General features: G+C 41.8%; 2 protein-coding genes and 1 long non-coding RNA gene across 4 annotated transcripts in view; all 3 read left to right on the top strand.

The window, feature by feature from the left end:
• Positions 1-8,550, top strand: part of prkcha (protein kinase C, eta, a) — a 30,664-nt gene extending 22,114 nt beyond the window's left edge. For both annotated transcript variants that reach the window (XM_070546752.1, XM_070546751.1), the window contains exons 13-14: positions 6,580-6,726; positions 7,737-8,550. In XM_070546752.1, coding sequence (XP_070402853.1) covers positions 6,580-6,726; positions 7,737-7,886 — 297 coding nt within the window. In that variant the 3' untranslated portion in view covers positions 7,887-8,550. The remainder of the gene's footprint in view (positions 1-6,579; positions 6,727-7,736) is intronic.
• A 2,514-nt stretch (positions 8,551-11,064) lies between these two features.
• LOC139063850 (uncharacterized) lies at positions 11,065-11,678 on the top strand. Its single transcript, XR_011517175.1, has 2 exons — positions 11,065-11,202; positions 11,542-11,678. It is a non-coding gene; the product is annotated as an uncharacterized lncRNA (long non-coding RNA).
• Positions 11,679-14,322: 2,644 nt separating this feature from the next.
• Positions 14,323-27,356, top strand: hif1aa (hypoxia inducible factor 1 subunit alpha a). The gene is made up of 15 exons (XM_054741612.2): positions 14,323-14,583; positions 22,554-22,744; positions 23,032-23,183; positions 23,308-23,392; positions 23,923-24,032; positions 24,157-24,344; positions 24,418-24,524; positions 24,614-24,761; positions 24,843-25,132; positions 25,202-25,395; positions 25,470-25,586; positions 25,695-25,936; positions 26,025-26,124; positions 26,202-26,436; positions 26,518-27,356. The coding sequence occupies exons 1-15, from the start codon at positions 14,552-14,554 to the stop codon at positions 26,679-26,681; spliced, it is 2,355 nt and encodes a 784-aa protein (XP_054597587.2). The 5' UTR covers positions 14,323-14,551; the 3' UTR covers positions 26,682-27,356.
• Positions 27,357-27,437: the final 81 nt, after the last annotated feature.

Below are 27,437 nucleotides of genomic sequence, written 5' to 3'. Positions count from 1 at the left end.
GATCTCACGCTCCAGTTTTCCCTCACTCGTGAACAAGACCCCGAGATACTTAAACTCCTCCACTTGGGGCAGGACCTCATCCCTGACACGGAGAAGGCATTCTACCCTTTTCCGAATCAAGACCATGGTCTCAGATTTAGAGGAGCTGATTCTCATCCCAGCTGCTTCACACTTGGCTGCGAACCGCTCCAGCGAAAGCTGAAGATCACGTTCTGATGAAGCCAACAGGACCACATCATCTGCAAAAAGCAGAGACCTGATCCTCAGGCCACCAAAACGGATGCCTTCCACACCTTGGCTGCACCTAGAAATCCTGTCCATAAAGGTTATGAACAGAATCGGTGACAAAGGGCAGCCTTGGCGGAGTCCAACTCTCACTGGGAACGAGCCCAACTTACTGCTGGCAATGCGGACCAAGCTCTGACATCGGTCATACAGGGACCTAACATCCCATATCAGAGGGCCTGGTACCCCATACTCCCGGAGTACCCCCCAAAGGGCCCCCCGAGGTACGTGGTCAAACGCCTTCTCCAAATCCACAAAACACATGTAGACTGGTTGGGCAAATTCCCACGCACCCTCCAGGATCCCCCTAAGGGTATAGAGCTGGTCCAGTGTTCCATGGCCAGGACGAAAACCACATTGCTCCTCCTGAATCTGAGGTTCAACAGTCCGACGGACCCTCCTCTCCAGAACCACTGAATAGACCTTATCAGGAAGGCTCAGGAGTGTGATCCCCCTGTAGTTGGAACACACCCTGCGGTCCCCCTTTTTAAATAAGGGGACCACCACCCCGGTCTGCCAGTCCAGTGGGACTGCCCCCGATGTCTACGTGATATTGCAGAGCTGCATCAGCCAACACAGCTCCACAACATCCAGAGCCTTAAGGAACTCCGGGCAGATCTCATCCACCCCTGGAGCCTTGCCACAGAGGAGCTTTTTAACCACCTCAGTGACCTCAGCACCAGAGATTTGAGAGGCCAACCCAAAGTCCCCAGACTCTGCCTCCTCACTGGAAGACCTGTCGGTGGGATTGAGGAGGTTTCCAAAGTATTCTGCCCACCAATCCACAATGTCCTGAGTAGAGGTCAGCAGCACACCGTCCCCACTATAGATAGTGTTGGTAGCGCACTGTTTCCCCCCACTGAGGCGCTGGATGGTGGACCAGAATCTCCTCAAAGCCGTACAGAAGTCTTGCTCCATGGTCTCACTGAACTCCTCCCATGCCCAGGTTTTTGCCTTGGCGACCACCCGAGCCGCATTCCGCTTGGACTGCCGGCACCCGTCAGCTGCCTCTGGAGTCCCACAGGCCAAAAAGACCGGATAGGACTCTTTCTTCAGCTTGACAGCATCCCTAACCACCGGTGCCCACCAGCGGGTTCGGGGGTTGCCACCACGACAGGCACTGACGATCCGCGACCACAGCTCCGGTCGGCCGCCTCAACAATGGAGGCACGGAACAGGGTCCATTCAGACTCCATGTCCCCCGCCTCCCCTGGAACATTTTAGAAGTTCTGTCGGAGGTGGGAATTGAAGCTCCTTCTGACAGGAGACTCTGCCAGACGTTCCCAGCAGACCCTCGCAATACGTTTGGGCCCGCCTGGTCTGACCGGGATCCTCCCTCACCATCTGAGCCAACTCACCACCAGGTAGTGGTCAGTTGACAGCTCCACCCCTCTATTTACCCAAGTGTCCAAGACATGCGGCCGCAGGTCAGATGAAACAACAAAGTTGATCATCGAGCTGCAGACTAAGGTATCCTGGTGCCAAGAGCACATATGGACACCTTTATGTCTGAACATCGTGTTCATTATGGACAATCTATGACTGGCACAGAAGTCCAATAACAAAACACCACTCAAATTCAGATTGGGGGGGGCTGTTCCTCCCAACCACACCTCTCCAGGTCTCACTGACGTTGCCCACGTGAGCACTGCACTACCTGACCCCTTTGGCCCCTCCCACGAGTGGTGAGCCCATGGGAAGGGAATGTGATTTATGGTAATTATATGTGAATGTGAGGTTATCAGAACTTTTGTATCTAGAAGGACTGAGTTCTGGGTGTCAAATAATTGGTTTGCGTTAAACTATGAAGTTGGTTCTTATCAGAAAGGCATCAGACACAATCTGTCATGTCTATGTACCCCAAGTGGAGACTCTCTTTATGATCCGAGATGTCAGGGGGTCGGTTGACCCCAAGGTACCGAAGTCCGTAGGAAAAACCGCAGTATGACCAGGTCAGTCCAGAGTCGTCTCCAGGTCACGACAGGTTGGAACTAGTTTGCGTCTCGAATGGATCTTAAGGATTCTTGCTGTGTCAGCGGTAGGCAGCTTTTAGCAGGGTTTGACAGCTTGTCAAATAAACTCTGGGTCAAAGAGGTTTTGCTGCGGACGGCCATTCCGTAGCTTTCTCTAGAACTCAATGCTGAATCTCACAGGCTGGAAGCTGGAAGTATAAGTGCTGAGTCACTGTAAGTGATTCGTCTTCGTCTTCGTCTTCCTCCGCTTATCCGGGTCCGGGTCGCGGGGGCAGCATCCCAATTAGGGAGCTCCAGGCCGTCCTCTCCCCGGCCTTGTCCACCAGCTCCTCCGGCAGGACCCCAAGGCGTTCCCGGACCAGATTGGAGATGTAACCTCTCCAACGTGTCCTGGGTCGACCCGGGGGCCTTCTGCCGGCAGGACATGCCCGAAACACCTCCCCGGGGAGGCATCCAGGAGGCATCCTGACCAGATGCCCAAACCACCTCAACTGGCTCCTTTCGATCCGGAGGAGCAGCGGTTCTACTCCGAGTCCCTCCCGAATGTCCGAGCTCCTCACCCTATCTCTAAGGCTGAGCCCGGCCACCCTACGGAGGAAACTCATTTCGGCCGCTTGTATCCGCGATCTCGTTCTTTCGGTCATTACCCAAAGCTCATGACCATAGGTGAGGATTGGGACGTAGATCGACCGGTAAATCGAGAGCCTGGCTTTCTGGCTCAGCTCCCTCTTCCCCACGACAGATCGGCTCAGCGTCCGCATCACTGCAGACGCCGAACCAATCCGCCTGTCGATCTCCCGATCCCTCCTACCCTCACTCGTGAACAAGACCCCGAGATACTTAAACTCCTCCACTTGAGGTAGGACCTCTCCCCCGACCCGGAGGTGGCAAGCCACCCTTTTCCGGTCGAGAACCATGGTCTCAGATTTGGAGGTGCTGATCCTCATCCCAGCCGCTTCACATTCGGCCGCGAACCTACCCAGCAAGAGCTGAAGGTCAGAGCTGGATGAAGCTAGGAGGACCACATCATCCGCAAAAAGCAGAGACGAGATTCTCCTGCCACCAAACTCGACACACTCCACACCACGGCTGCGTCTAGAAATTCTGTCCATAAAAGTGATGAACAGAACCGGTGACAAAGGGCAGCCCTGGCGGAGTCCAACCCTCACTGGGAACAGGTCCGACTTACTACCGGCTATGCGGACCAAACTCATGCTCCTCTGGTAAAGGGACTGAATGGCCCTTAACAGAAAGCCACCCACCCCATACTCCTGGAGCGTCCCCCACAGGGTGCCCCTGGGGACACGGTCATAAGCCTTCTCCAAATCCACAAAGCACATGTGGATTGTTTGGGCAAACTCCCATGCCCCCTCCATCACCCTTGCAAGGGTATAGAGCTGGTCTACAGTTCCACGGCCAGGACGAAAACCACATTGCTCCTCCTCTATCTGAGATTCAACTATCGATCGGACCCTCCTCTCCAGTACCTTGGCGTAGACCTTTCCAGGGAGGCTGAGGAGTGTGATCCCCCTATAGTTGGAACACACCCTCAGGTCACCCTTCTTAAAGAAGACTGTAAGTGATTCTGTTTTCATATTCTCACATTATTATGATTTCTTGGCCAACCGGAACGTGCCATGTTACGGGATATTACCAAGAACCTCAGAACATCTTCTTTCAGATACCGGATGCTCTTATTTGGGGTAAGGAAATATATATGTGTCACGAGCTTAACTTAACTTTAATGGACCTTGTGTCTGAGTGTAGGTGATGATATCAAACATTACTGATTACCATATATATAAATCATTCAATGTAATAATTCATTTCATTTCAAACTTTCAGTAGTTCAAGCACAGATTAATCAAAACATTATTGATCATTTCATATAACATTTGTTCTTTCCATTTCCTGACTGATTAACACATATGAGCTGAAAATAGTCACTCTTATAACAGTCCAGTCCGGCCTATAACCAGGCAGGCTTGGCACAGAAGGACCTTGAGAAGGGAACAGTTTGTTGACAATATGTTATCATGTGCTTCGAGCTGCAGAGAGGCCCGGGCTCCAGCTGATGGAATGGCAGGATCCGGCAGATTAAAGGCCACAAATGTAGACTCCTGTCTCCATATGACCAAATACTGAAGGGGTCAAACTGTACACGAAAACTGACCATTTCTGGACATTACATAGATCTTTGAACTCCTTTCAAATTCTTTTAATTCCTTTCAAAAAAACATTTGTTTTTTTTTTTACTTTTTGCCGCAATAAGGATCAAATGGAATACACAGGTTTCAAATATATAAACAGTTATCAGAATTTAAGTAGTTTCCAGAAAACAATTTTGTTTGTGCTTTGTACAGAAGCTTATTGCTGCCAGTGCAAGAAAAAAATAAAGGAGCCATATCTCTTAACAACTTATAAAAGTCATTTTTCTTCCAATAATGTGTTTAATATCTTGTAGTAACAAGAACGGTCATGACTTAAAATGTCATCTATACAGTATGTTGCGGAGTTTCGCACCGAACAAGTGGCAGGGAGCAACTTTTTAACTCTTCAATAAGTTAGAAAGGGCAAGAAATGCGTAATGTCTTTAGGATGACTTGTTGACCAGTTTGCAAATAAAATTAGGGAAAACCGTAAACAAAATTTCTTGACTGTTGCATTTTATTTGCATTTTCAAAACATGGCCCCAGCTGATCTGGTTGTATGTGAACCTTCCCATCAATTCAGTGTGATTCCAACCAAAAATTTTCCATTTCTTTCCACAATGTTTTTCTCCAACTAGTCACAGTATTTCATTTGACTTTCATCTGTCATTTCAGAACATTTAATTCAGTGTCTGGTACTAATCTGAACATCCATCCTGGATTATTTGAGCAGCAGAAAGCAGCACCGTTGGTTTTAAATGTTTGCAACAGTGTCTGACTGGAGCCAGCTGCTCTGATCCCTGATGTGATGTTGCTTCAGGCACACAACCATTCGATTCTTCTCTCTCCTGATTGTGTTTTTGTTTGCTGAGAGCCTTCAACCTCTCGAGAACGAGAAGCAACTAATTCTATCTGCTTTGATCAGCTTCTGCCTTGAGCGTACTTTTGAAAGAAGGTAAAACTATTACAGTAATTGACTGATTTATTGATTCCATCTGTCACTAGCCATCGAGTTATCTAAAACTCATTAGTTTGAGTTTTTGTGTTTTAGCTGTGAACACATCTGGAGCCAGGCGTTCAACAATGCAATTTAGAAATGCATTAAAAAACATGCTGCTGCAATATTTTTGCTGAATATTGTGATAAATATCTGTTCATGTGCTTCAGCATTTTAACCACGGTCATCTAAATTGGATGGGGTGTGTTTGGTGCAGTTGGAGATTAGCACCTTAGTCCTCTTCCTTAATAACCTTTCAATAGATTTTTTATATTTTAAGCATCCCTGAGTTAACTGCATTCAGGGTAGCTTTCTGAAAGATAAAAGAATTTGGCGAGTTTTGATTTACACTAAATCTTGGGTGTTTCTGTTGCTAGTAAATTACTTCAAAACTGGGAATGATATCTCTTTTTACCACTTTAGCTCCTAATAATCTTTCTGCTGGTGATAAGAATAAAAAAATGTATATTTGTGACTGGTAGACGTTCATTTTTTACAGCGAAATCCATTTTCCATTCTAACTTCTGTTTACTCAGGTTTTGTGTAGTTTAGTGTTTACAGGTAATATCAATCATTCTAATGACTCCAGCCGAGACAGAAAATCGATAAAGTTTTGTAAAACCAAAAGAAGTCCTTTACTTTCTGAGTCAAGGTCAAACAGGCATTCGAAGTTTTTATTTTGGTGGCTTCACTTCCTCATTGCTCCACCCTCCATGTCCAGACTACTGTCAGAGCAAAGGTTGGAATTCAGCCGGGAATTTACTATTGTGTTAGTGTGAGCAATGCCGACAAGTGGAAGCACATACGTCGTGTGTGGTTAAACTTTGTCCTACTGAAACAACGTGGGAAGTTCCAGACTCTGTGTGTGTGTGTGTGTGTGTGTGTGTGTGTGTGTGTGTGTGTGTGTGTGTGTGTGTGTGTGTGTGTGTGTGTGTGTGTGTGTGTGTGTGTGTGTGTGTGTGTGTGTGTGTGTGTGTGTGTGTGAGAGAGAGAGAGAGAGAAATAGAGTGTATGAGGCAGGGACTGATTACGTAGATGGCATTCATCCACTAAAAGCGTGTCACTTTTTCAGAACTACTGAGCCTAAATCATTGTCATTGTGTTCTAGAGATACAAACTTTTATTTTTATTATTATAATCACTATCATTTCTGAATACATATGTTTTTCCACAGTTCCTGACCAGAAACCCGGCGCGGCGTCTCGGATGTGTGGCGTCAGACGGTGGCGAGGATGCCGTGGTCAACCATGCCTTCTTCGCTAGCATTGACTGGGAAAAACTAAATCGCAAAGAAATAGAGCCACCTTTTAAGCCGAGGATTGTAAGTCACAAAAAAACGACTTCACTAATTAGGGTTGTGAGAAAATATCGATACGCTGGATGTTATGATACTGAATCGATATTTACTAGCAGTGTGTTGAGTTTTCAGTTGTGAAAAACAAACTTTACACTATTTATTTTATGTGGCACAGTCCAAAATCCAACTGCTAATTGGTAGTGGTTTTTACTGCCTTCGCAATTACACCACCAGCCTGAACCGTTGATGCCAAATTCTGACCCTACCATCTGAATATTGCAGCAGAAATCAAGTCTCATCAGACCAGGCAACATTTTTCCAATCCTCTATTGTCCAGTTTTGGTGAGCCTGTATGAGCCATAGCCTTAGTTTTGTCTTCTTAGCTGACAGGAGCGGCACCCGGTGTGGTCTTCTGCTGCTGTAGCCCATCTGCCTCAAGGTCTGACGTGTTGTGCGTTCAGAGATGCTCTTCTGCATACCTTGGTTGTAACGAGTGGTTATTTGAGTTACTGTTGCCTTTCTATCAGCTCGAACCAGTCTGACCATTCTTCCCTGACCTCTGGAATCAGCAAGGCATTTTCATCCACAGAACTGCCGCTCACTGGATGTTTTCCCCTTTTTGGACCATTCTCTGTAAACCCTAGAGATGGTTGTGCGTGACAATCCCAGAAGATCAGCAGTTTCTGAAATACTCAGACCAGCCTGTCTGGCACCAACAACCACACCACGTTTAAAATCACTTAAATCCCCTGTCTTCCCCATTCTGAAGCTCAGTTTGAACTATAGTGGATCGTCTTGACCATGTCAACATGCTTAAATGCATGGAGTTGCCACCATGTGATTGGATAATTAGTAGTTTGCGTTAACGATCGGTTGGACAAAGTGGCCAGTGAGTGTATATCGTATCGTTTCCCCAGTATTGTGATAATTATCGTATTCTTGCCAATGCTCACCCTTATTACAAAAAACATGAGAATACATCAATTTTGGGTTTGCTTAATCTGCATTTTATTTATTTTATTTGTTCTCCCCAGAAAGCACCAGAAGACGTCAACAACTTCGACCCAGATTTCACTCGGGAGGAGCCCACCCTCACACCCATCGATGAGCTTGTGATCCCGTCCATCAACCAGGAAGAGTTTACGATGTTTTCCTTCACCTCACCTGAACTGCTTGACCTCTAAGAGCCTCCAGCTTCATTCCGCTTGTGTCTTTCTTCACATTTTTATTTAATTGCTGAAAGACACTTACTTTTCCTCAGAAATGTGCTGAACTCTGAAAAAAGTCGAACACGGCTCAAAAAAACAAACATAACGGGGCTGTAACCAAACTGTAATCTATGATGTTGCATGTTTACCAAATTTTGAGCACACACACACACGCGCACGCCAAAGAGATGTTTTGAACTTTGTTAGTTTTGCTTACTTTTTTCTCCAAATGAAAAAGCACTTTTTAAAAAAGATACTTCACTGTATTTGTCCATTATAGAAGAGCCAGCCAGATTCCCAGTAAAGTCTAAATACCAGTTAAATCGTGGAAAAGCTGACTGAGCAGATGAAATACGTTCTCGCTGATGTAATCCAACACTGGAAAAATATAAATTCACACAGACAAATTGGCTAGGGAAGTTTTCTCTGTCGAGTTAATGAAACCGCTGTTTAAGTTCCTCATGTGATCAGATTTAATTAACAGCTGCACTCCGAGAATAAGCACAGGTGTGTATAAACAATTTCTAGGTCACAAAAATGTTACTTGTCTGTGTAATTTGATCATGCAGGTTTTTTTAAAGAGGAAGTTACCCGTAGATCAACTTTTTTTTGCTCATGGACCATATAAACGAGTGTCTAATTGTGCTGTAGACAAATGTAGTCAATAATTTGGCACTTCAGTGCATCTTAGTTAAAATTTAAATATTCTGCCTAAAACTCAGTGTTGTGCCCTCTTCAGTGCAAAACTCTGCACACATTTGAATTTAAATCTGCCATCGCTATTGGCTAAGAGGTACACTACGACGTTAGCTGGTACCATATGATGTCACAGTGCCATTGTGAATCTGTGTGTGTTTATTTGTTAGGGACTTTGCCCTCTTGGTCTGTCAGGCTACAGCATTTGTTGCATTTTTCAAACAGGAAGTGGGAGTGGAGTAAGACTCTGTTAGGGGGTAACTTGCTCTTTAAAGATGATGCAACATTTCACTGAGGGCAAGCGCATCCTGCTGACTCATGCTGATTGTAAAAGATATAAAAATCTGTAGATTTCATCACTCTGATCAAAAACAATGCAAAACTGCCTACAGCGGTTTGTTAGAACAATATAATGCAGTCACTGTTCTCTCTGAGCAAACACACAACCTTTGAAAGCATCCAGTTCTGTGTGCAGACATTAGTAGTAGGAAATCACGAGGCTGTTTATTTAATTTTTTTAGAAATATAAAAACGCCAAAAAAAGAAAAAAAGACAATTCCACCAGTGTGAGACATAAAACAAAGCCAGGCAGCCAGTATTGTTTCTTTAAAGTAACAATAATCAGTCATTCTGTGTGGGGAGGCAATTTGTTTTCACTGCAAACCAGTTGAGGATAAACAGGAAACCACACACTACGTCATTACTGTCACCTTTTGATCGAAACAGGAAGACAGGAGCCTTGTATCGGGGCCTTTCAGTGCTAGTGTTGCTAGAGTACACAGTGAGCTTTTGGCAGCATGGAAATAAATAAAACAGCATTGAAAGAGAAGTAAACTTGAGATGGAGCTCTTGGGGGTGAAACTGCTCAGACATGACCAAATCTTGACCAAACCTTGCAGGACATGGATACATCCTGTATGTAATGAGGAAGTGTTCAGGCGCCACATCTCCCAAACACATGTCCTGATGAGGAATAAATAGCCTCTGCACATTTTGAAATGAAAACCAGATGCGTTTTTCCAACTGAATTATTTTACAGCATTTTTATTATTTTATTTTACAGGAATCTCGTCATATTTATTATTCACATAAGCCGCCTAAGGATGAACTAAATATCAGGAAGTGAGTTGATCTAACAAACAAAGCAATAGCCCAGTGGTCCTTTTCAGATTTGCATGTTGGAGGGTGTGTACTTTACTATAAACACACTTGTTGGAACATCAATGAAGCTTGTTTGGCAGCTTCCCCAGGTTATCTCAGGTTATGCCTGATTATGGAAAACAACATTTCTGACTCTTGTCTCTGCTTTTGTTAAGACTTTGCTCCCAGCAATGTTACATCACCAAATAATGACCCAAGCAGAAGCTACACGACTAATCCCTTATAAATCAGATTAAATCTTTATTTTATGACTTGTTTCAGTTAGAATGTTGCATCTTCATGTCTCTACATGTTGCATCAGATCTTCTCTCCCTGTGAAAGGTAAATTCCAGTTAAACAGTGCCCTTTATTACTATCATTACAGTGACAATGCAATCTTCTGTGTACATTTCAACACTTTCCCTTCAAATCCACAGTGAGGATGATATTACACACCAGAGTTCCTCAATCCACAAATATTAAGAACAGCCATAAAACTAAACAACATGTGGTTTAAGCTTATTTTAACTTTAATGTTGCTAAATGATGGCCTTGTGTTTGCATGGACGTTGTAACAGAAGTGGGATCAGTTTAGGAAAAGTCATGGTTAGCACCTCAGCTCATTATTCCAGACATCACACAAATGTAGATCTGAAGTATTTCCGTTTGGCTTTTTTGGTTTCTATTTTGTTAAAGCACACACAAATGCACTCAGTTACATGGCTGTTTGAACGAATATGTTAAATTATAAAAATGTAATAGAAAATAACTGCTTGCATGTTGGCATGTGCCAAACAAGCATTCATTCTGTAACCCTGAATATGAAGTGGAAATTATCGTATTAGTCACAATAATGTTTGCTCACATAAGTACAGATTGTAAAACTGTATTCATGTGCCTAATGTCAAACTAGCAGATTAAAAGCTAATAAAAAAATTAACTTTCACCTTTAAATGTAAATGTTCTGACAAAGTATATTTTTCTGCTGAGATATGGCAAAAATGTAATAAATAGGCACTAAAAGGAAAGTTTTCATATTTATTTAAAATTTAGAATACACTCAAAGCGCCCCTTTATTTTAGACTTTATAAAGGAAGTTTTATTTGACTTATTTTATGTACAGCAGTGGAGTTTTATAATAAATATTTAAAGGGCGGGTCAAGCCTGCCTCAGAGTCCTTCACTCATATCAGTGTTGAAAATTGCAACATTAGTAGGCGTTGCCTGGCGGACTGAGAGGGCGGAGCCGGATGGGTAACGAGTCGAAGCTAGCTCCCTTCACTCTGAGCTGTCATTAGAAGTGGAGGGAGGACGTTTCTCCTCCTACTTACCCAGACAATCGAGAAGAAAGGGACCAAGTCTATTTGGAGGAGACAAGCGGACCTGAGCCTTATTGTTTTGAGCTCGTGAGTTGCCTGAAACCACCGGAGCCGACCCAACAGAACCAGCTCTGAATGGTAAGAGCCGTTAGCCATAGAATCAGATTAGCTGCAGGGTTTGGCTCCACGGCCTTAAAACTGTTATCAATCATGTTTTAGAGGTTTGTCTGCTTCAACTCACCTTATTTTAGCTGCTAAACAGCTAATCTGGCATGTTAAAGCAGGAAAACCACTGAAATGTGCTGGATAGCAGCTTTCTAGCTGGAACCCTGGGCTAAAGTTACTGTCTGCTGTAGAGTTATAAAATACCCCATGAGAAAAATCTGTAATGTGTTCATTTATGTTACACAATCAAACATCCACCTAAAATTGCCCTGATTTCATTATTTACTGATACCAGCTTTCTCTTGGTCGTAGGTGATCCTCAAGTGTCTACAGCTGTTTTCTTCCGGTGGTGTCGTCAGGATCAGGAGCTTCCAGAAGAATGTGCCTTTGAATGATTCCTTCCCCCTCTAAAGTTATTTGTTATATTTAAATAAATCTCAATTTATATATTTCCTGTTTTTGTTCATGTCCATAAATATTTAAACACACCTGAGTTTAAAACGAGCTTTTAACAGTCATTCATCACAATAGTGCTAGTTAAATGTGCAACAAAGTGATAATTCAATAAATATAATTTATAAATATCCATTAAAATATAAAAACTGGAATTAAAACGAGACATTTTGGCAGCACAAAAAACTTGTCAAACACAATATTTATTATAATAATTGTGGGCAGGCAGGAGACAGAGCTGATGGAGGTTCTCAGTCATCGAAGGATGGCTGAAGGCTTTCCAGGAACAGGAGATGTGGTGTTGTCTATTCTCTCTCTATTCTGCCAGATGTGCTGATAGGTTACAGGTGTGTGAGGACGTCCTCATGCTGTCGTAACCAGATGACAGGAGTTATCAGGTGATCAGCCAGGCTAATGAGATGCAGAAAGAAAACAAATCCAAAACAGTGTACAATAATCTGTGGTGTTGCTCACCTCGTGCTCTTATAGAATATTAACGCGTGCCTGCCTCATGGTGTAGCGTCCATATTTTGCTGAGTGCCCTACAATAATGCAGATTACTAGTTAATTTACTTTTGATAGCTTAAAAACAAAATATTTTATTTAAAAGTTATTTACCAGGTGAATCAGCTCACACGTCACCACCAAGTGTCACAGGACCAGAATCAGTCGCCTCCTTCATGATGTCATGATGTAATCTAGCTCCAAGCTCACAGCAGCAACACACGTGTAGCAATAAGCTATGAAACAAAAACATAGATGATGTAAAAACTCAAAGGCTGTAATGAAGATTACATGATTAAAAACAACTCATCTTTACTACACCTGCAATGTTAGTCTGGGCCATTTGTAGCTGCAACAATCAGTCTGACAGCAGAGTTCTTGGGATCATTTAGCCTGAAAAAAAAAATAACATCACAGTGTTATGGGAGGTCGCTTTCAGAGATGATGAGAAACATGTGGAAAGCAGAGCAAGGATGGAGCTACAAATTTTTCTGTTAGATCAGGAGGTCCTGAGGTAAAACGGGATGTTAGTGTGAGTCTGGGAAGATGCTCCTCTCCAGTGGTGACCAGTCAGGCTGAAGTGTAAGGAAATAAACAGAATACAGAGTACAATATTATTATTTAGAATGTTTTTACCTGGATCAGTTCATAGAGCTTGTCCTGCCATTCAAATGGAAGCTGCTCAGAAGCTCTCCACCACACCTGGATCTGTTCAGGAGTGTAGAAGCTGCTCTAGGTGGAATTCCCATCATGGGCCCATGTCAGACACACAGCTGCTGGGAGGCTATGTGAAATATAAAGAAACAGCAAATATATTTATAGTTGGTTTTAAGAGCAGTAACACACGTGTGTGTAACAAGCTAAAATAATTATATGTTGTTAAAACTAGAAGGTAAAGAAAGACAGATGGTTAAAAATAACTCACCTGCAAGGCTTGTAGTCTGGGCCAGTGCAGGCTGGTGGAGGACTACATCAGTCTGACATAAGATTTATTGGGCAGATTTAGCTTGAAAATTATAATAACATCAAGTTGTTGTGGGAGTTGACTAACTTAGATCATGTACAAAACAAACTGTGTAATATATGTGCTTTATAACATGGCTGGTGAGTGATCGGACTGCTCTCAGAGCTAACTCAGGGTCCAGAATCAGACATGTTCTAATGAGAACCAGACTCAGCACCAGTTCAGAACCGGGTCAGCTTTTTAGCAGAAGGAGGAGCTACTCTTCAGTGTACCTCCTGCTCTGCATCAGCACTGATATTACTAACTGGCACAAAAACTTAGCACGAACCAGTCTGACATTATAACACACACAACATTGGCTTCGAGCCTGCGGCAGCGTGGACTGATTGTCTAAATTACGTGAACCACGTCCAAGTCTCTTTGTAATTATAAATATAGCTGCAAAATTACAGGTAGAGAATGATCTTTAGAAGCAGTTTAAATTAAATATTTAGCTTACTCACCTGAAATTGGGCCCAAAATCTCCGTTTTGAGGAAGCAGCAGTCGGCGGGATCAGGCTAATTACTACGGCTTAGACTAATTTGTGAAATGCTCTTCAAACTCTATCCCGGTTCAAACTACAGCACAACTCACTTGCGGCTAAGCCGAGCCTCGACTGCTACAAGGCTGAACAACACTATTAGACACTCATTTATACTAGTTATCAGCTTAAAAAAAGGTTGATTTTGATGTGACTTGCTCTTTAAAATTGTAAAATAATCCAACTGAAATTTTATTATTTTATTATAATTTACTTGAGTTAATTTTTCATGCAACATTTTAGACAATTTAAGGCATTCAAACACGTTTGCGAATTTAAATTTATAAAATAAAATTATGTTTGGGAAAAGGAAAGAAAAAATCACAACTACTTTTAAATCCCGTGTATTTTATTTTATTTTATTTTATTTTATTTTATTTTATTTTATTTTATTTTATTTTATTTCGTTTTATTTCGTTTCATTTTATTTTATTTTATTTTATTTTATTTTCCTAATTGTGAATGAGCTGCTTGGGTTTCCTGTGCACATGCGCGCTGTTGTAAAAAAAATCATGTGATTGCGCGTACCCGCGGAGACAGTGGGAGGGGCCAGCGCGGTCCTTCTTGAGGCAACATTGTCTCCGGTAAAGAAGCACTTATCCAGCGTGGCACTATTTTTCCCAGAAGCAGTTAAGTTTTTTTGTTTTGGAGCGTTTGATCTCACATTTGGGACAGCAGTCAAACAGCACTAGCTCTTATGTAAACCACTTGTGGATCTACGGATTAACATCTTTTAATAATCGCGGGATTGTGTTTCATTTCTCGACGCGCCCGGATACGGCTTGACACAGATAGAGGCTCAACCCGAGTCCAATCGTCCATGGACACAGGAATTGTACCCGAAAAGAAAAGGTAACGTCACAGTTTTGTTTTTTGACATGTTGTTTTAAAACTAGCTAGACAACTTAAGCGTTTATTTTATATTAAATAACTATAACTCCACTGACATTACGGCCTTAATTTCAAGGTTAACTGCTAGTTTGCTGTGTTCGTTTGCATGCTAGTGCTGCTAGCATCGTTAGCTAGCACCTAATACATTTCAGTAACCAGCAGTAGCCAGTTTGAGCTAGCTTTATTAACTTAACTGCTTTTATTTTTATCTAATTTGTTTTGATCACAACAGCTGATGCTTACTAAGATTTTGTGTGGTTGGCACTGAGATTTCCTCGATGCCACATGGTCGTTATTTACCTTTGTTTTGTCTTTGGCACATTATTAAATAATACATTACAGGGGAGGTTTTGTTTTAATCTGATAGTGTTGAATTAAAAGTTGCTGGCACCTATGTGAGCGGTCTGAAAATAATATTGGATTTTGAGTAAAAATATTAAGTGATCCATTGTTTTAGCAGAAATAATTTTGGTGTAACGTCACAGTAATTATAAGCTTCATTGTCAGCACTTGTGTTGAAAAGCACTTACCGGTAACTAAATTCACTAGGGAGATGAGCTCTGCTCATCAGGAAAATGTTTCCACATTTTATTAGTTGCTGCTAACTCTAACAGTGCTCTAGGCCAGGATGTTGACCTCAGATGATTAGTGAAGCTAGTTACCAAAAATAAATGTTTTAATTAATCCTCACAACAAATACTTCCAGGCAATGTGCAGTTGGTTTTGCTCAACCTTTTGATTGAGAGTTGAAGCTTATAAAGTCAAATGCCCCTGGATTGTTGAAATACTGATTGCTTTAATTTTAAAGACTGTAAGGCAAAACAGATTTAAGATTTCATCCCAAGTCCCAAATTTTGGGTAACGTTAAAGCTAATTTTTAATGTATAATGACCACTCTGGTTATATTAATACTTTCTATTGTTAGGTTTTCTGATCTGGTGTTTCACTCATACACTCCTTTTGTAATGTTCATTTGGTTAATCAAATGATTTGGTCTTTTTACTGGAAAACAATAGCCAGACATCTTGACAAAGAGTATTCTAGTGTTAAATCAAACAGACTTTGTCCATGGAAAAATCATTTAAAAATGTTGTCATGTTTAAAATAATGTGTCGTAATTGATGTGTAAATCACTTTACAAGAATAGCTCCAACAGTTGCTCCAAATATATCACTAATTTAGGCTTTTTTAAATGAGATGCATTAAACTGTGCACTGAGACACACAAAGCTCATATTATACCAAATATTAGTTATTGTTCCTGTTTAAGGGCACAATTTATGCACATTGGGAAGAGGATGGCTGTATTGTTAGTGCCATGACAAAACATAGAAATGATCTACTTAAACAAGTGACATGGGTGATAGATTATTAGAAATTCACTCATTCTGGTTTAAGGTCAGTAATGATTATTGATTATTGGGCAGCTTTTACCTGACACTACCATTTTGGTCCCATTTCATTTTATCTCAAACTGCAATTAATAAAAAAAATCAAATTTACTTGAAATTTGTGGTTTTGAAAGTGAAAACATTAATGTTATGAATCAGTTATTTCTAGTGTGAGCTGGCTCTGAGTGATGTTGTATTCAGAAACTAGAAAAGATCATATATAATTGATGGTTATGATGATTTTTGGAAAATTTACCTGCCATGTTTTAGGTTTTATTTATTTTTTATTTTTGTTTTGCTGCATCCCAAAACAGCCTTGTTGTCTTTTTAAATGAAGTTCTATTTTCACTGAGTGGCAGTTTATTGTGAAATCTCTGTACAAACATAAATGGCTCTACAAATGAAGTGGTTGTTTTATGAGCTGGCAATGGGACAAAAGCCTTCGAAGCAGAAGACTTCGATCTAAAACCTGTTCCAGTCTCTTGACCCGCGTTCCCTTTCTTTTCTGATCATGTTGTTTCCTCAGCGATGTTTTGTCAACTGTATCCAACTTCCCTCTGGGACTTCACCCTTTTGTGTGCTTCTTTTGAAACCTAGCACTTTAGATGTGTTTGGCAAAGGGTCACTATTGTCTTTGATTGCAATAAATATGACTTCAGGTTAATTCTGTGTTGCAGGCTGGTTTAAGTCTCCTGCCTCGTCCCTTAATCACAAGGGGCTTGACGTCAATAACTTAGGAGCCAAATGCTGCAGCGACTCACTGGTTGTGTATTAGCAGGTTGCTCTGAGGCATTTGAGTCGCAGGTCAGTTGGAACTTGAAAAAGAATCGAGGCACTTGCCTAAACAAACCACGGATGTGTTTTGGTTTGTGGTTGATAACGAAAATGTGTGCCAACAACCTACTTCCACTCGGCACGTGAATCACTGCTAAATGCTTTATTATTTATAAATTTATATTTAAATATGTATTAAATTTTATTTAAAAATATAACATCACACATTTTACTAAATAGAAAACACAGTAGTGATGTTTAGAAAAAGGCAAGTATTTGTTAGATTTAATTGGTAAACAAGAACAAGGACATAATGATTAGAGAACTTCTGCCAGTTTCCCAGATGCCAAAATCACAAAAATCTGGAAACTTTTTCTTCCACTTGATGGATAAATTTAGCACAGTATTTAGGAGTTTACCATGTCAGACAATCCAAGGAAGGATGTATGACCTTTTTTTTTATCTCTGTACATATTAAACTATCCTTCCTTGCATTAATAAGCAGTTTGAGTCTGATAAATAAAAACGTACACATTCAGCCTTATATCCTTTCTGTCTTTTGCGCCCATTGTATAAAATCATATATTAGCCAGTCTGTCAGATTGAGTTTACTTATTAAGACATTTATTTTTTGTGAAATTGTTCTAAACCGACAGAATCGCACCAGGTAAATTCCAGCCAAGTGTTAAACAATTCATAATGTGGCTCATTTTAAGAGTAGGGATGGACCGATGTGAACATTTGGGCAGAAATCAAAATCACTGTCACACGCCCAAACAAATACCGCTTGGCTAACCCACTGCCTTTCCCCTCCACATATATAAACACATACATAAACATTGGTTATTATTCGGGATGCTCAATGCCGATATAAACCAAAGCATGCAGGGTCCTCCTTAATAAAAATAAATAAATCACTTAGGTTGCGAACATCACATATCTCCTATCATGCATTCATTTGCTTTAAACATTATCTGTGCAAAATTGCAACAACTTAGTGATAGAAATGTTTAATTTATGGGATGCCGTTAGATAATTATTAAGTTCGTTATGAGAAAATGTTTGATTAATGAGTTAATACAAAGTACAAGTGAATTGATGATAAAAAAGGTTAAAATGTTTTAGGCTTTGAAAACTGATCAAAGTGAATCATCGTTTTTACAATCTTTGTTGTATTGTCTGTGCGAAATGTGACAGAGTGAGCGCTCCTAACTCAGACCTCTCACTGACATAGTTTTCCTTTCCTCTGCTCCCAGTGAGCTTACATGTTACGTTTAGGCAGAAACGGCAAAATAAATAAATAAAATAAACGTATCAATGATTTTGCTTTATACATTCGTACCTTGGAGAGTAGGGATGCACAATATATCGGCATCGATATCTGTATCGGCCGATGTCATTTTTTAACATATCAATATCGGTCCGATAAATAAAAGTGGACCGATATTAACAACCGATATCTTGTTTCCATTTATCTGCTACAGAGGGTGAGGGGGTGATGTGTCATGTGACAGTGGTTGTAATCATCTCAGAAGCGTAAATGTGTGTGGTGTGTACATAATAATGTAAATTCAGCTTTAATAATTTTCAGTCTATACAAAATCTGCTGATTGTAGAAGCATTAATGTCAGTATATTGGTATCGGCAAATATCGGTTATCGGCCATAACAGTGATATTAATATCTGATATCTGTATCAGCCCAAAATTTTCATACCGGTGCATCACTGTTTGAGAGCATTGCGTGACGCTAAGATGTGTGTTTGTCCGTAATGTATTTTTTTCTGTTTCTGTGTATTAAGTAGTAGTAGTAGTAGTTAAGTTGATAATACATTTAAAAAGATCTTCATTTAAGAAAGGCTAACCTGGGGTGACTATTCTTGTGCTGGTTTTAGAAGTTGCTAGTTGGCTACTACCTACCAAAAGCTACGCGCTCTAAGGACATCATAACCTTATTACACAGGGCAAATTCCTAATTATTCACTAGTTGTGCTAAATAAAACTAAAATATCTCAAACGAAACCTCAGTTCTGTCATATTTTGGCATTTTGAGTGAGGAGATGAAGCCGAAGCGTTTGATGTGTAACATGTGCATTGTATGTAAAAGTTGGATCACTAAAGGAGTAAAAACGATACCAATATTTTCAGATATTAAATTTTAAGGCCAATATCAGCCGGTAATATCAGACATCCCTAGTTATTATCTACCCAGTCTAACCTATTTGACTGATTCTGAAATGTAAAAAGTGACAAATCGTGCAACCCCAACATTAAGTGTGATTTTTGGGAGCTTTCTGTGTTCCATCAACTGCTATTAGTGAAGAAGGGATATCGTTCATTAATAGGGGGTGTATTTAGATTAAGGATGTAATTAATACAAGAATTAGTAATGGGTTGGCTCTCAACATTAGAATCAGCTCTGAATTTATAACTTTTTGGTCTGCTGGAAAATTTGAGTCTGTACTACACACAAATGCATAAGATGGTGAAAACTAGGCAAATTGAAGGGATAGACAATTTAACTAAATATATCAAATGCAAATAATTGTGCAGTCAAACACCGTTCATGCCATGGTCACTTGGAAGTTATTTAGTGGCATTTACCAAGAAGGAAAACTCAAAATCCTTTAACTGTAGCTTTATTGTTTGAGTGTTTTCAAATTTAAATCCACTTCACATAATATTTAGCCAAAATATTTTAGAAAACTTAAAAACATCTAATTCATATAGCAGAGCTTTCATTAGTTTAGAAGGAGCTTATACAGTATCTCCTGGTTTTTGAGTGTAATGTTCTTCTCCAAGTTGGGTTATATAATAAGGCCGTGTTTATGGTCACATGAAACAGCCCTCCCTGTGTAAAATGGGTCAGCTCCCAGTAACTAAAGACACAGGCTACTCTGTTAGCTCTGGTCAAGGTGAGCGGTTTATGTTTTTTTTTCCTTTTTAATAACCCAAAGTCAGTTATTTATATTTTTAACCCTCATTAATAATAAATAATACACTGAAGCAAACAGAGTTGTAAACTAAAAGCCGTGTGGCAGAGAACTGCTGTGCGTGCACGACTCTGTGGATTATCAGTTGTGTAACAGTGGCCCCAACAGATCTGGTTCATTCCCCATCCTACATCAAACTAAACACCACTGTGCCAATAATAAAAAGATGTGTGTTCTACATTTGTGTTGGAACATACGTTTTAAATCTATGGATTATCTCTTTAGACCAGCATTTACAATCCAAAGAGTCCACCAAAAGAAATGTTTAGAACTGCAGCTGTTACAATTTATGGAGAAAGGATTAGGGACACTGAAAAGAACATTTTATTTTCTTAGAATGAAGGGTTAGCATCAATCTTTTTTTTTTCTCTCTCCCATAAATACTGTGTATATACTACATGAGATTTATTGTAAATTTTTATTTTCTTAAAGTTAAGAAAAATAATAAAACCTTTACAATGTGGATATTCTTTATTTAATTGGTTTATGGGAATTTTTGGGTGAAAAACTGAAATCTAAACATTTTACTGGTACATTTTGTCATGAAAAATTGTTTAAACCTGCAAATTGATAATTTAATATAGATATAAACATGAGTTAGTTGTTTTATTGTTTTAGCCTCTGTTATTAGCAGCCATTGTGGAAGGTACTAAGGGCTTCAGACCCCTACTTTAGACAATCTGCTGTTTAGTATGAATACATTCACCACCTGTGTGTGTGGGGGGGGGGGGGTGGGGGGGGGGGCTTTGTCTTCCACATGAACCTTGTCTCCATTACATGAAGTTGTATTTTAGTCAGATGTTACAGGACTCCCATAAAGGGACTGAACAGCCACTACTATTTTACAGACGAGTATTTATCAGTCATTATTGTGAGTGCGAGGTTCACAACGGTGTGGCGAATAAAACTGGACTCGTCACTTTGCAGAAATGGTTTTCCCGTGTGTCTCATGGATGGGATGCTAATAATTTTTTGGGATGAGTTGGAATATAATTCCCTCCGAATGTGAACGCTGACTTTGAAGGAAGAAAGTATTTACGTTGGCATAACTTTGTAGCTTCCCAATTGTAAATGGAACTTAATAGCAGCAACACTGAGTGTTTTTCTGTTTGTGTGTTCATGTCACCGAATAGAAATTTTGACCCACATGCTTTTCGCTAGATTAAATCAGCACCTAGCCTATTTCCCGAGGGACGGTGATTCGGCTCAGCATTGAAAATCTTCCAGCCGCAGAGGACCAATTAGCTTTATCGTGGATCGGTTTGTGCATCACGTGTGTGTAATGGAAAGCTTTCGTGTGAAACACAGCCTGCCTGTTAACTAAAATTAGCCTCCTGCAAATTACATTATCTGGTCTATTTTCTGGCAAAAACAAAAGGGCCTTATTCAGTGCTGTAAGTGCGTGCCAGATCAATTTCAATCAGGTGTGCATTTCATAGCTGTGGGTTTTTAAGCTGTTCATTTGGTCGTCTGGCTGCTCACATGTCATCTAAATGTATTTCAACTTACTGAGGTGCAGTTTGCAACAAAGATTGGTGATATAAATTTATGGCATATGAATGGGAGATGAAATCTGTTTTTTGAGGCATCGCGGTTTTTCTAAATCGATTTTGTTTATGTTTATTTACCGCAATGTTGAGCAACATAAGGTGGAACAGGAAGTACAGCACAGACTTTAAAAAAATTTTTTTATAAGCACATAATGGAGGCACAATTTGCAGTGGCGTGTCCAGGCCTTTTAAAATGGGTGGCTCCAGTGGGGCACTAATTTATGCATGGGTGGCACCTATAGTTATACTTTTTGTTTTGATCTGCGGGGTTGTCACCCCTCACAAAATAATACATTTTTGCATTATTCTTCAACTTCTTGTTTTGAGGTGGTTAGCAAGCCACTTCTTGGTGCATTACCGCCATCTACTGGAGTGAGTTTGGACCAGGACTATGAATACTATTTTTGTCAATATGAAAACAATAATTAATAATACACAAATGTTCTGTAGGCCTGTGACTAGAAACTAATGTTAAAAGTCCATACTGTCGACTACTGTTTTAGGGGTTAACCCTTATTTTTTTGTGGACAACTTAATGTCAATTTAAGTGGAACTCATTGGGGTGGCCAGTCAGATTCCAAGAGTGGCAAATGCTGCTCCAGACCACTCACTGGACACGCCATTGACAATGAGCAATAAAAAGAGTGAACAAGTGAACATTTTAAACATGGCCGCCGAGCGAGACCAGTGTTGTGTCAAAAGGCCTTCCTTCTCCAAATATCGTCTGTTTTTCTTTTGTTTTTGATTCTGAATCAAGACAACAGCAAACATCATTCAAAATAATATTAAACCCACAACCATTTTTTGAATGAAAGCGGCCATTTGATGCACCCCTTCTTGTTCTTACCTTGAATCTAACAATTTTGTCTCATTAAGTTTTTATAGTGTAGTGATTTCAGTCACTTGAAGAATCAATAGCCCTGCTTTGATTCAGCGGTGGTCACATTAGCCGAAATGGCACTGTAAAATGTCTGAATCAGTGTGTGGGATGGGGGTGGGGGGATGGCTGAGCTCTGACTCTTTCCTGTGTAGTCATTTGAGTGGGCGAGTCCTATTTCGTTTGTTCAGCAGCCAATAGGACGCTTGCATTGCACTGGCTGGGCTGAGACAGCCTGTTGAATGCTCCAGCTGCGCTGGCCTCTGCAGACATGTTTCAGTTTTGGGAAAAGGGATTTTTACGTTTAACAAACCCAGCATGAGGCTGATCCACCTCCTGTCTCCTGCAGGGTGAGCTCGGAGCGCAGGAAGGAGAAATCAAGGGATGCAGCAAGATGCCGCCGTGGGAAGGAGTCGGAGGTGTTCTATGAGCTGGCCAAGCAGCTGCCTCTCCCCCACAGCACCAGCTCAAGCCTGGACAAGGCCTCCATCATGAGGCTGACCATCAGCTACCTGCGCATGAGGAACCTTCTCTGCAGTGGTCAGCATCTGTAGCGACAGATGATTATAAACCATTCCACTGCTCTGTTAACCATGTACCTGCAGTATGCTTGTCATATTTGTTATCTTGTTGACTTCAGAGTAATTCACTTCATTTACATGTAGCCTATAGTGGAAAACACAAAGGAGGTACTGCGTATTCTGCCATAATCTCTCTGCAGAAACACCTGGGGCTAGAGGAGTGGTTTTTCTGTGTCTGCAGCTGTTTGAACCGGTTATTTGTCCTTTAGCTTATCACCCACCTTGCTCCCTCTCTCAATGCTCCAGATAAGCCAATGGAAGAGGGGGAAACTGAGCTTGATGTTCAGCTGAACGGGTCCTACCTGAAGGCGTTGGAGGGCTTCCTCATGGTGCTGTCTGAAGACGGCGATATGATTTATCTCTCGGAGAATGTCAGCAAGTGTCTTGGGCTGGCGCAGGTGGGTCTGAAGCAGGGAATTAAAAAATAAGTGCACATTTTTAAGCTTTAAATGAATACTTCTTGGTAGCTCTATTTATATATTTGTGTTTTAAAAGTATATTTCTGTTTGTTTGCCTTTGCAGTTTGACCTGACTGGCCACAGTGTGTTTGACTTCACACATCCCTGCGACCAGGAGGAGCTGAGAGAGATGCTCCTCTGTAGAACAGGTGAGCAGTGTTGCACTGAAGAGTACAAATGTGTAGAGAAACCGAGACGCGCACACACAGAGCTCTCTGTCGGGTGTGTTGGTGCTCCAGATGGTAGAAAGTCCAACTCACTCTGTGGTCAGCTCTGCTTAGTAACGACACAAAAATCCACTCCGGTTTTGAGCAGTGGCTGAGTAATCTTCCGACCTTTTAATCATCAATAACAGATCTTTGCTTTGCTTCTCGTTAGTGAGATAAGTTTTGCTGAATCTTCTCTCTGCTTCGGTTCACTCTTACATTTAGGACCTGTGTTTTTTGTTATTTCTTTGCTCACTGATACCGCCTCGGCTCTAACTGCTGGTAGCTATTTCCATTTTATCCTCTAGCTCACCACAAGGCCACAGCATCAGAGCAAATGTCTCCTTTTGATGCAAATTTTATCAGTTGGCAGTTTGTAGATTGTTGAGTTGGGACCAATAAAAAAGAGCAATCTACTGCTGGCTTACTCTGCCTCACTCTGGATTCATATCTGTTTAATTTTGTGATTCCAGGCTCCAAAAAAAGCAAGGAACCAAATAATGAACGGAATTTCTTTCTGAGGATGAAATGCACCCTCACAAGCAGAGGTCGCACGGTTAATGTCAAGTCGGCTACATGGAAGGTAAAGAAGTGTTGAAGCTGTGGAGCATCTCGGGCTCCTAAATTAAAAAAGTTACTTAAAGTAAAAAATAATAATTACAGAAAGATTAAAGTTTCCCTCTTGGTTTGAAAACGTGTTTCTGTAGGTCCTTCACTGCTCGGGTCACATGTGTGTTCATGACCATCGAGCAGAGCAGATGGAGCCACTGCTCCCCTACCTGGTTCTGATCTGTGACCCCATCCCCCACCCTTCCAACATCGAGGTCCCTCTGGACACCAAGACGTTCCTCAGCCGCCACACCATGGACATGAAGTTCACATATTGTGATGAGAGGTGAGAGAATCTGGAGTCCCACGGGGACACCTAGTGCTCAGTGTGGGTACTACAACATTGTTTCTGTTCCCAGGATCACTGAGCTGATGGGATACGATCCAGAAGACCTGCTGAATCGTTCTGTGTACGAGTACTATCACGCTCTGGACTCTGACCACCTCACAAAGACTCACCACCACTGTAAGCACAAAGAGCATAGATCTAGAGTAAAATTGGAAAACGTCGCTGTTTATTTCGTGACTTTTGACCGTGTTTTCTGCTGTTTGCAGTGTTTGCGAAGGGCCAGGTCACCACAGGTCAGTACCGGATGTTGGCCAAAAGAGGAGGCTTTGTCTGGGTGGAAACGCAGGCCACCGTTATCTACAACAACAAGAACTCACAGCCACAGTGTGTCGTCTGTGTCAACTTTGTCCTCAGGTACTTGCACTAGTATCGTCATGTCATGTGGAGATATCGGATCAGAAAGTAGCATACTGACATCTTGTGGTTGTCCAACAGTGGGATCCAAGAGGACAAACTAATCCTGTCTTTGGGGCAGACTGAGGACATGAAGCCAGTGAAGGAGGAAGAGCAGGAGGAAGAGGAGCTCGTAGTTGAGACCACGCAGCTTATCCCGGTGAAGGCAGAGAAGACTCCAGAGCTCGATGTGATCAAGCTGTTCACAGAGATTGTAGAGCCCAGGTCGGTGGGCAGCCTGTATGAAAAGCTAAAGGATAACTCTGAGGCCCTCACCCTGCTGGCTCCAGCAGCTGGAGACACCTTCATCTCCCTGGACTTTAGCAGTCCTGGTTCGTGGGTTCTTCGCTTTGCATGTGTTTATACGTCTGCACATGAAACTGATCAGTTTTCCTGTTCAGGTAAAGAATCAGATACCGACCTGTTGGAGGTTCCTCTGTACAACGACGTGATGCTGCCCTCCACGAGCGACAAGCTGACTCTGCCTCTGTCGCCCTGCGAGTCTTTTGCTGTCCCCAACACGTCCTCTGAGGAGACAAAGTCCAAAGACTTTGCTCCGACCCCGTCCACAACACCCCCCCTCGGGCCTTCAGAGGTAAAGATGGATCATTTTGTGCCTTTTAACACTTTTCTTGACAGGAATGAACATTTTAATTGTTTTCTCTTCAGGCAGGCGGGTCTTTTGGCCTTCCTTTCTCCGTGGGTTCAGACTTGAACTCAGATTTCAAACTGGACCTGGTGGAGAAGCTTTTAGACCCAGAGTCTAAAACCCTGTTTAACACACAGGTGAGATACTGCATTTCTTATTGGTTCTGCTGGGAACAATTCCATTCCCGCTCCACATCCGTGAACGGGCTGAAGGAGGAATGATGACGCTGATTCCTTCCCTTTCAGCCAATGGAGGACTTTGATCTGGAGATGTTGGCGCCCTACATTCCCATGGACGACGACTTCCAGTTGAACTGCCTCATCCCAGAGGAGCCTCTAACCTGTAGACCAGTCAAACCAGTTGAGAACCCCCCAGTTCCCGTGACAAAGGAAAACCACAGCTACTCCAGCTCCATGTTCAGCTGCAACACAGCCCCCCCAACACCACCTGTCAGCACATCCCCTCTAGCCACCATCATTGTGAATAGGTAACGTCCTTAAAATACATGATTTACGTTTTGCTTGTTTGACATCAAGTACCAGGGTAGCTACATGAATCCTGCTGTTGTGTTGCAGCGCTCCAAAGTCGGAGAAGGCTGTGTCCATCAGGAATTTGGAAGCTCAGAACACTCAGCGTAAAAGAAAACTGAGCGAGCTCAAAGAGCTTATTGAACTGGTTCGTCTGGAACACCGATAACATCAGTTTGTGGAGCTTGTAGATATGAGAGTTTAATCACATGTAATGTTTTTTAGGGAACTTTGCCTTCAGAACAACTGGAAAAGGTCAAAAAACAGAAGGCGACGGATCTGGGAGGGGCTCAGGCCGTGCTGAAGGCGACGGATCTGGGAGGGGCTCAGGCCGTGCTGAAGGCGACGGATCTGGGAGGGGCTCAGGCCGTGCTGAAGGTGACGGATCTGGGAGGGGCTCAGGCCGTGCTGAAGGTGACGGATCAGGGAGGGGCTCAGGCTGTACTTCTGCTGCCTTCAGGTGATAAAAAACTAAACCTTTTATTTTTCTGGCATTGCTTCACATTATATAGTCCTAACTGCTTTGGTGTTTTTGTTTCAGATTTGGCGTGCCGGCTGCTTGGCACCACATCAGAGGGCACCGGTTCTCTCTTCACCTTGCCACAGCTCACGAGGGACGACTGCGAGGTGAACGCACCCCTACAGGGTCGTCAGTACCTGCTACAGGGGGAGGAGCTGCTGCGTGCTCTGGACCATGTCATCTGAGCCACAGCTGGTCTAGACTGGACACTACAGCTAGTCCCTCCCTCTCCCAGAACCCCTGCTCCGCCTACCTAACCCCACTGCCACTTATTTATGTATCTATTTGAGTTTGGCTGCCGTTTGTGCACATTTTGTGATATTTGCAGCATTCCACAGTGACAAACATAGCAGCATCTTCATTTGGTGGAAGGGATTCAGCCATCCTAAGTTTGAGTTCTTCTATTTTTACTTTTCCCTCCCTCTCCTCTGGGGAGTCTCAGCACATGGCACCTTGACAGGTGACGTCTCTCCAGCAGGTCACCAGACGCCGGCGCTGCTGCCAGCGGTGTATTGTAAGCTTCAGTCGCACAACTTCTATTTTCTTAAAAAGAAAAAAACATTACCAGCAATATATAAAAATATATATGAAGCCTTTTAAAAAGTAGATTTGATGGAAAATGAACATTTTTTTATTTTTTCCCCCCTCCCATACTTGTATGTTGTAGTACTCGTACCTAACAAGATGTCTTTAGTCCAGACGTGTTTAAACCATAAGTGGTTTGAATGTTCTCCATTTGATTGGTCTGAGATAAATACGTTTAATTGTGTAGCAGTCCAGTACATGTCTTTATTCTTTTACTGTAAGTGTGTGTTACTGTACTTAAACCAGGGACATTGAACTCTTTAATGCAGGATGTGGAGATTTCTCTTTGCTTTCAGCTTCTACGCTGTGTGACATCCTCAAAGCAGTTTTTAAAACATCAGATCTTATTTCATGGC

The sequence above is a fragment of the Nothobranchius furzeri genome, chromosome 18 (genome assembly GCF_043380555.1).
Source record: "Nothobranchius furzeri strain GRZ-AD chromosome 18, NfurGRZ-RIMD1, whole genome shotgun sequence".
NCBI classification, from domain to species: domain Eukaryota; kingdom Metazoa; phylum Chordata; class Actinopteri; order Cyprinodontiformes; family Nothobranchiidae; genus Nothobranchius; species Nothobranchius furzeri.
This window is presented reverse-complemented; position numbering and strand designations above follow the sequence as displayed.

Bases quoted from the DNA above. Each gene is read 5' to 3' on its own strand.
- hif1aa (XM_054741612.2), top strand. From the start codon at position 14,552: ATGGACACAGGAATTGTACCCGAAAAGAAAAG. The intron at 25,937-26,024 runs GTAACGTCCTTA...GTTGTGTTGCAG, and splicing joins GCCACCATCATTGTGAATAG to CGCTCCAAAGTCGGAGAAGG. The intron at 26,437-26,517 runs GTGATAAAAAAC...TTTTTGTTTCAG, and splicing joins TGTACTTCTGCTGCCTTCAG to ATTTGGCGTGCCGGCTGCTT.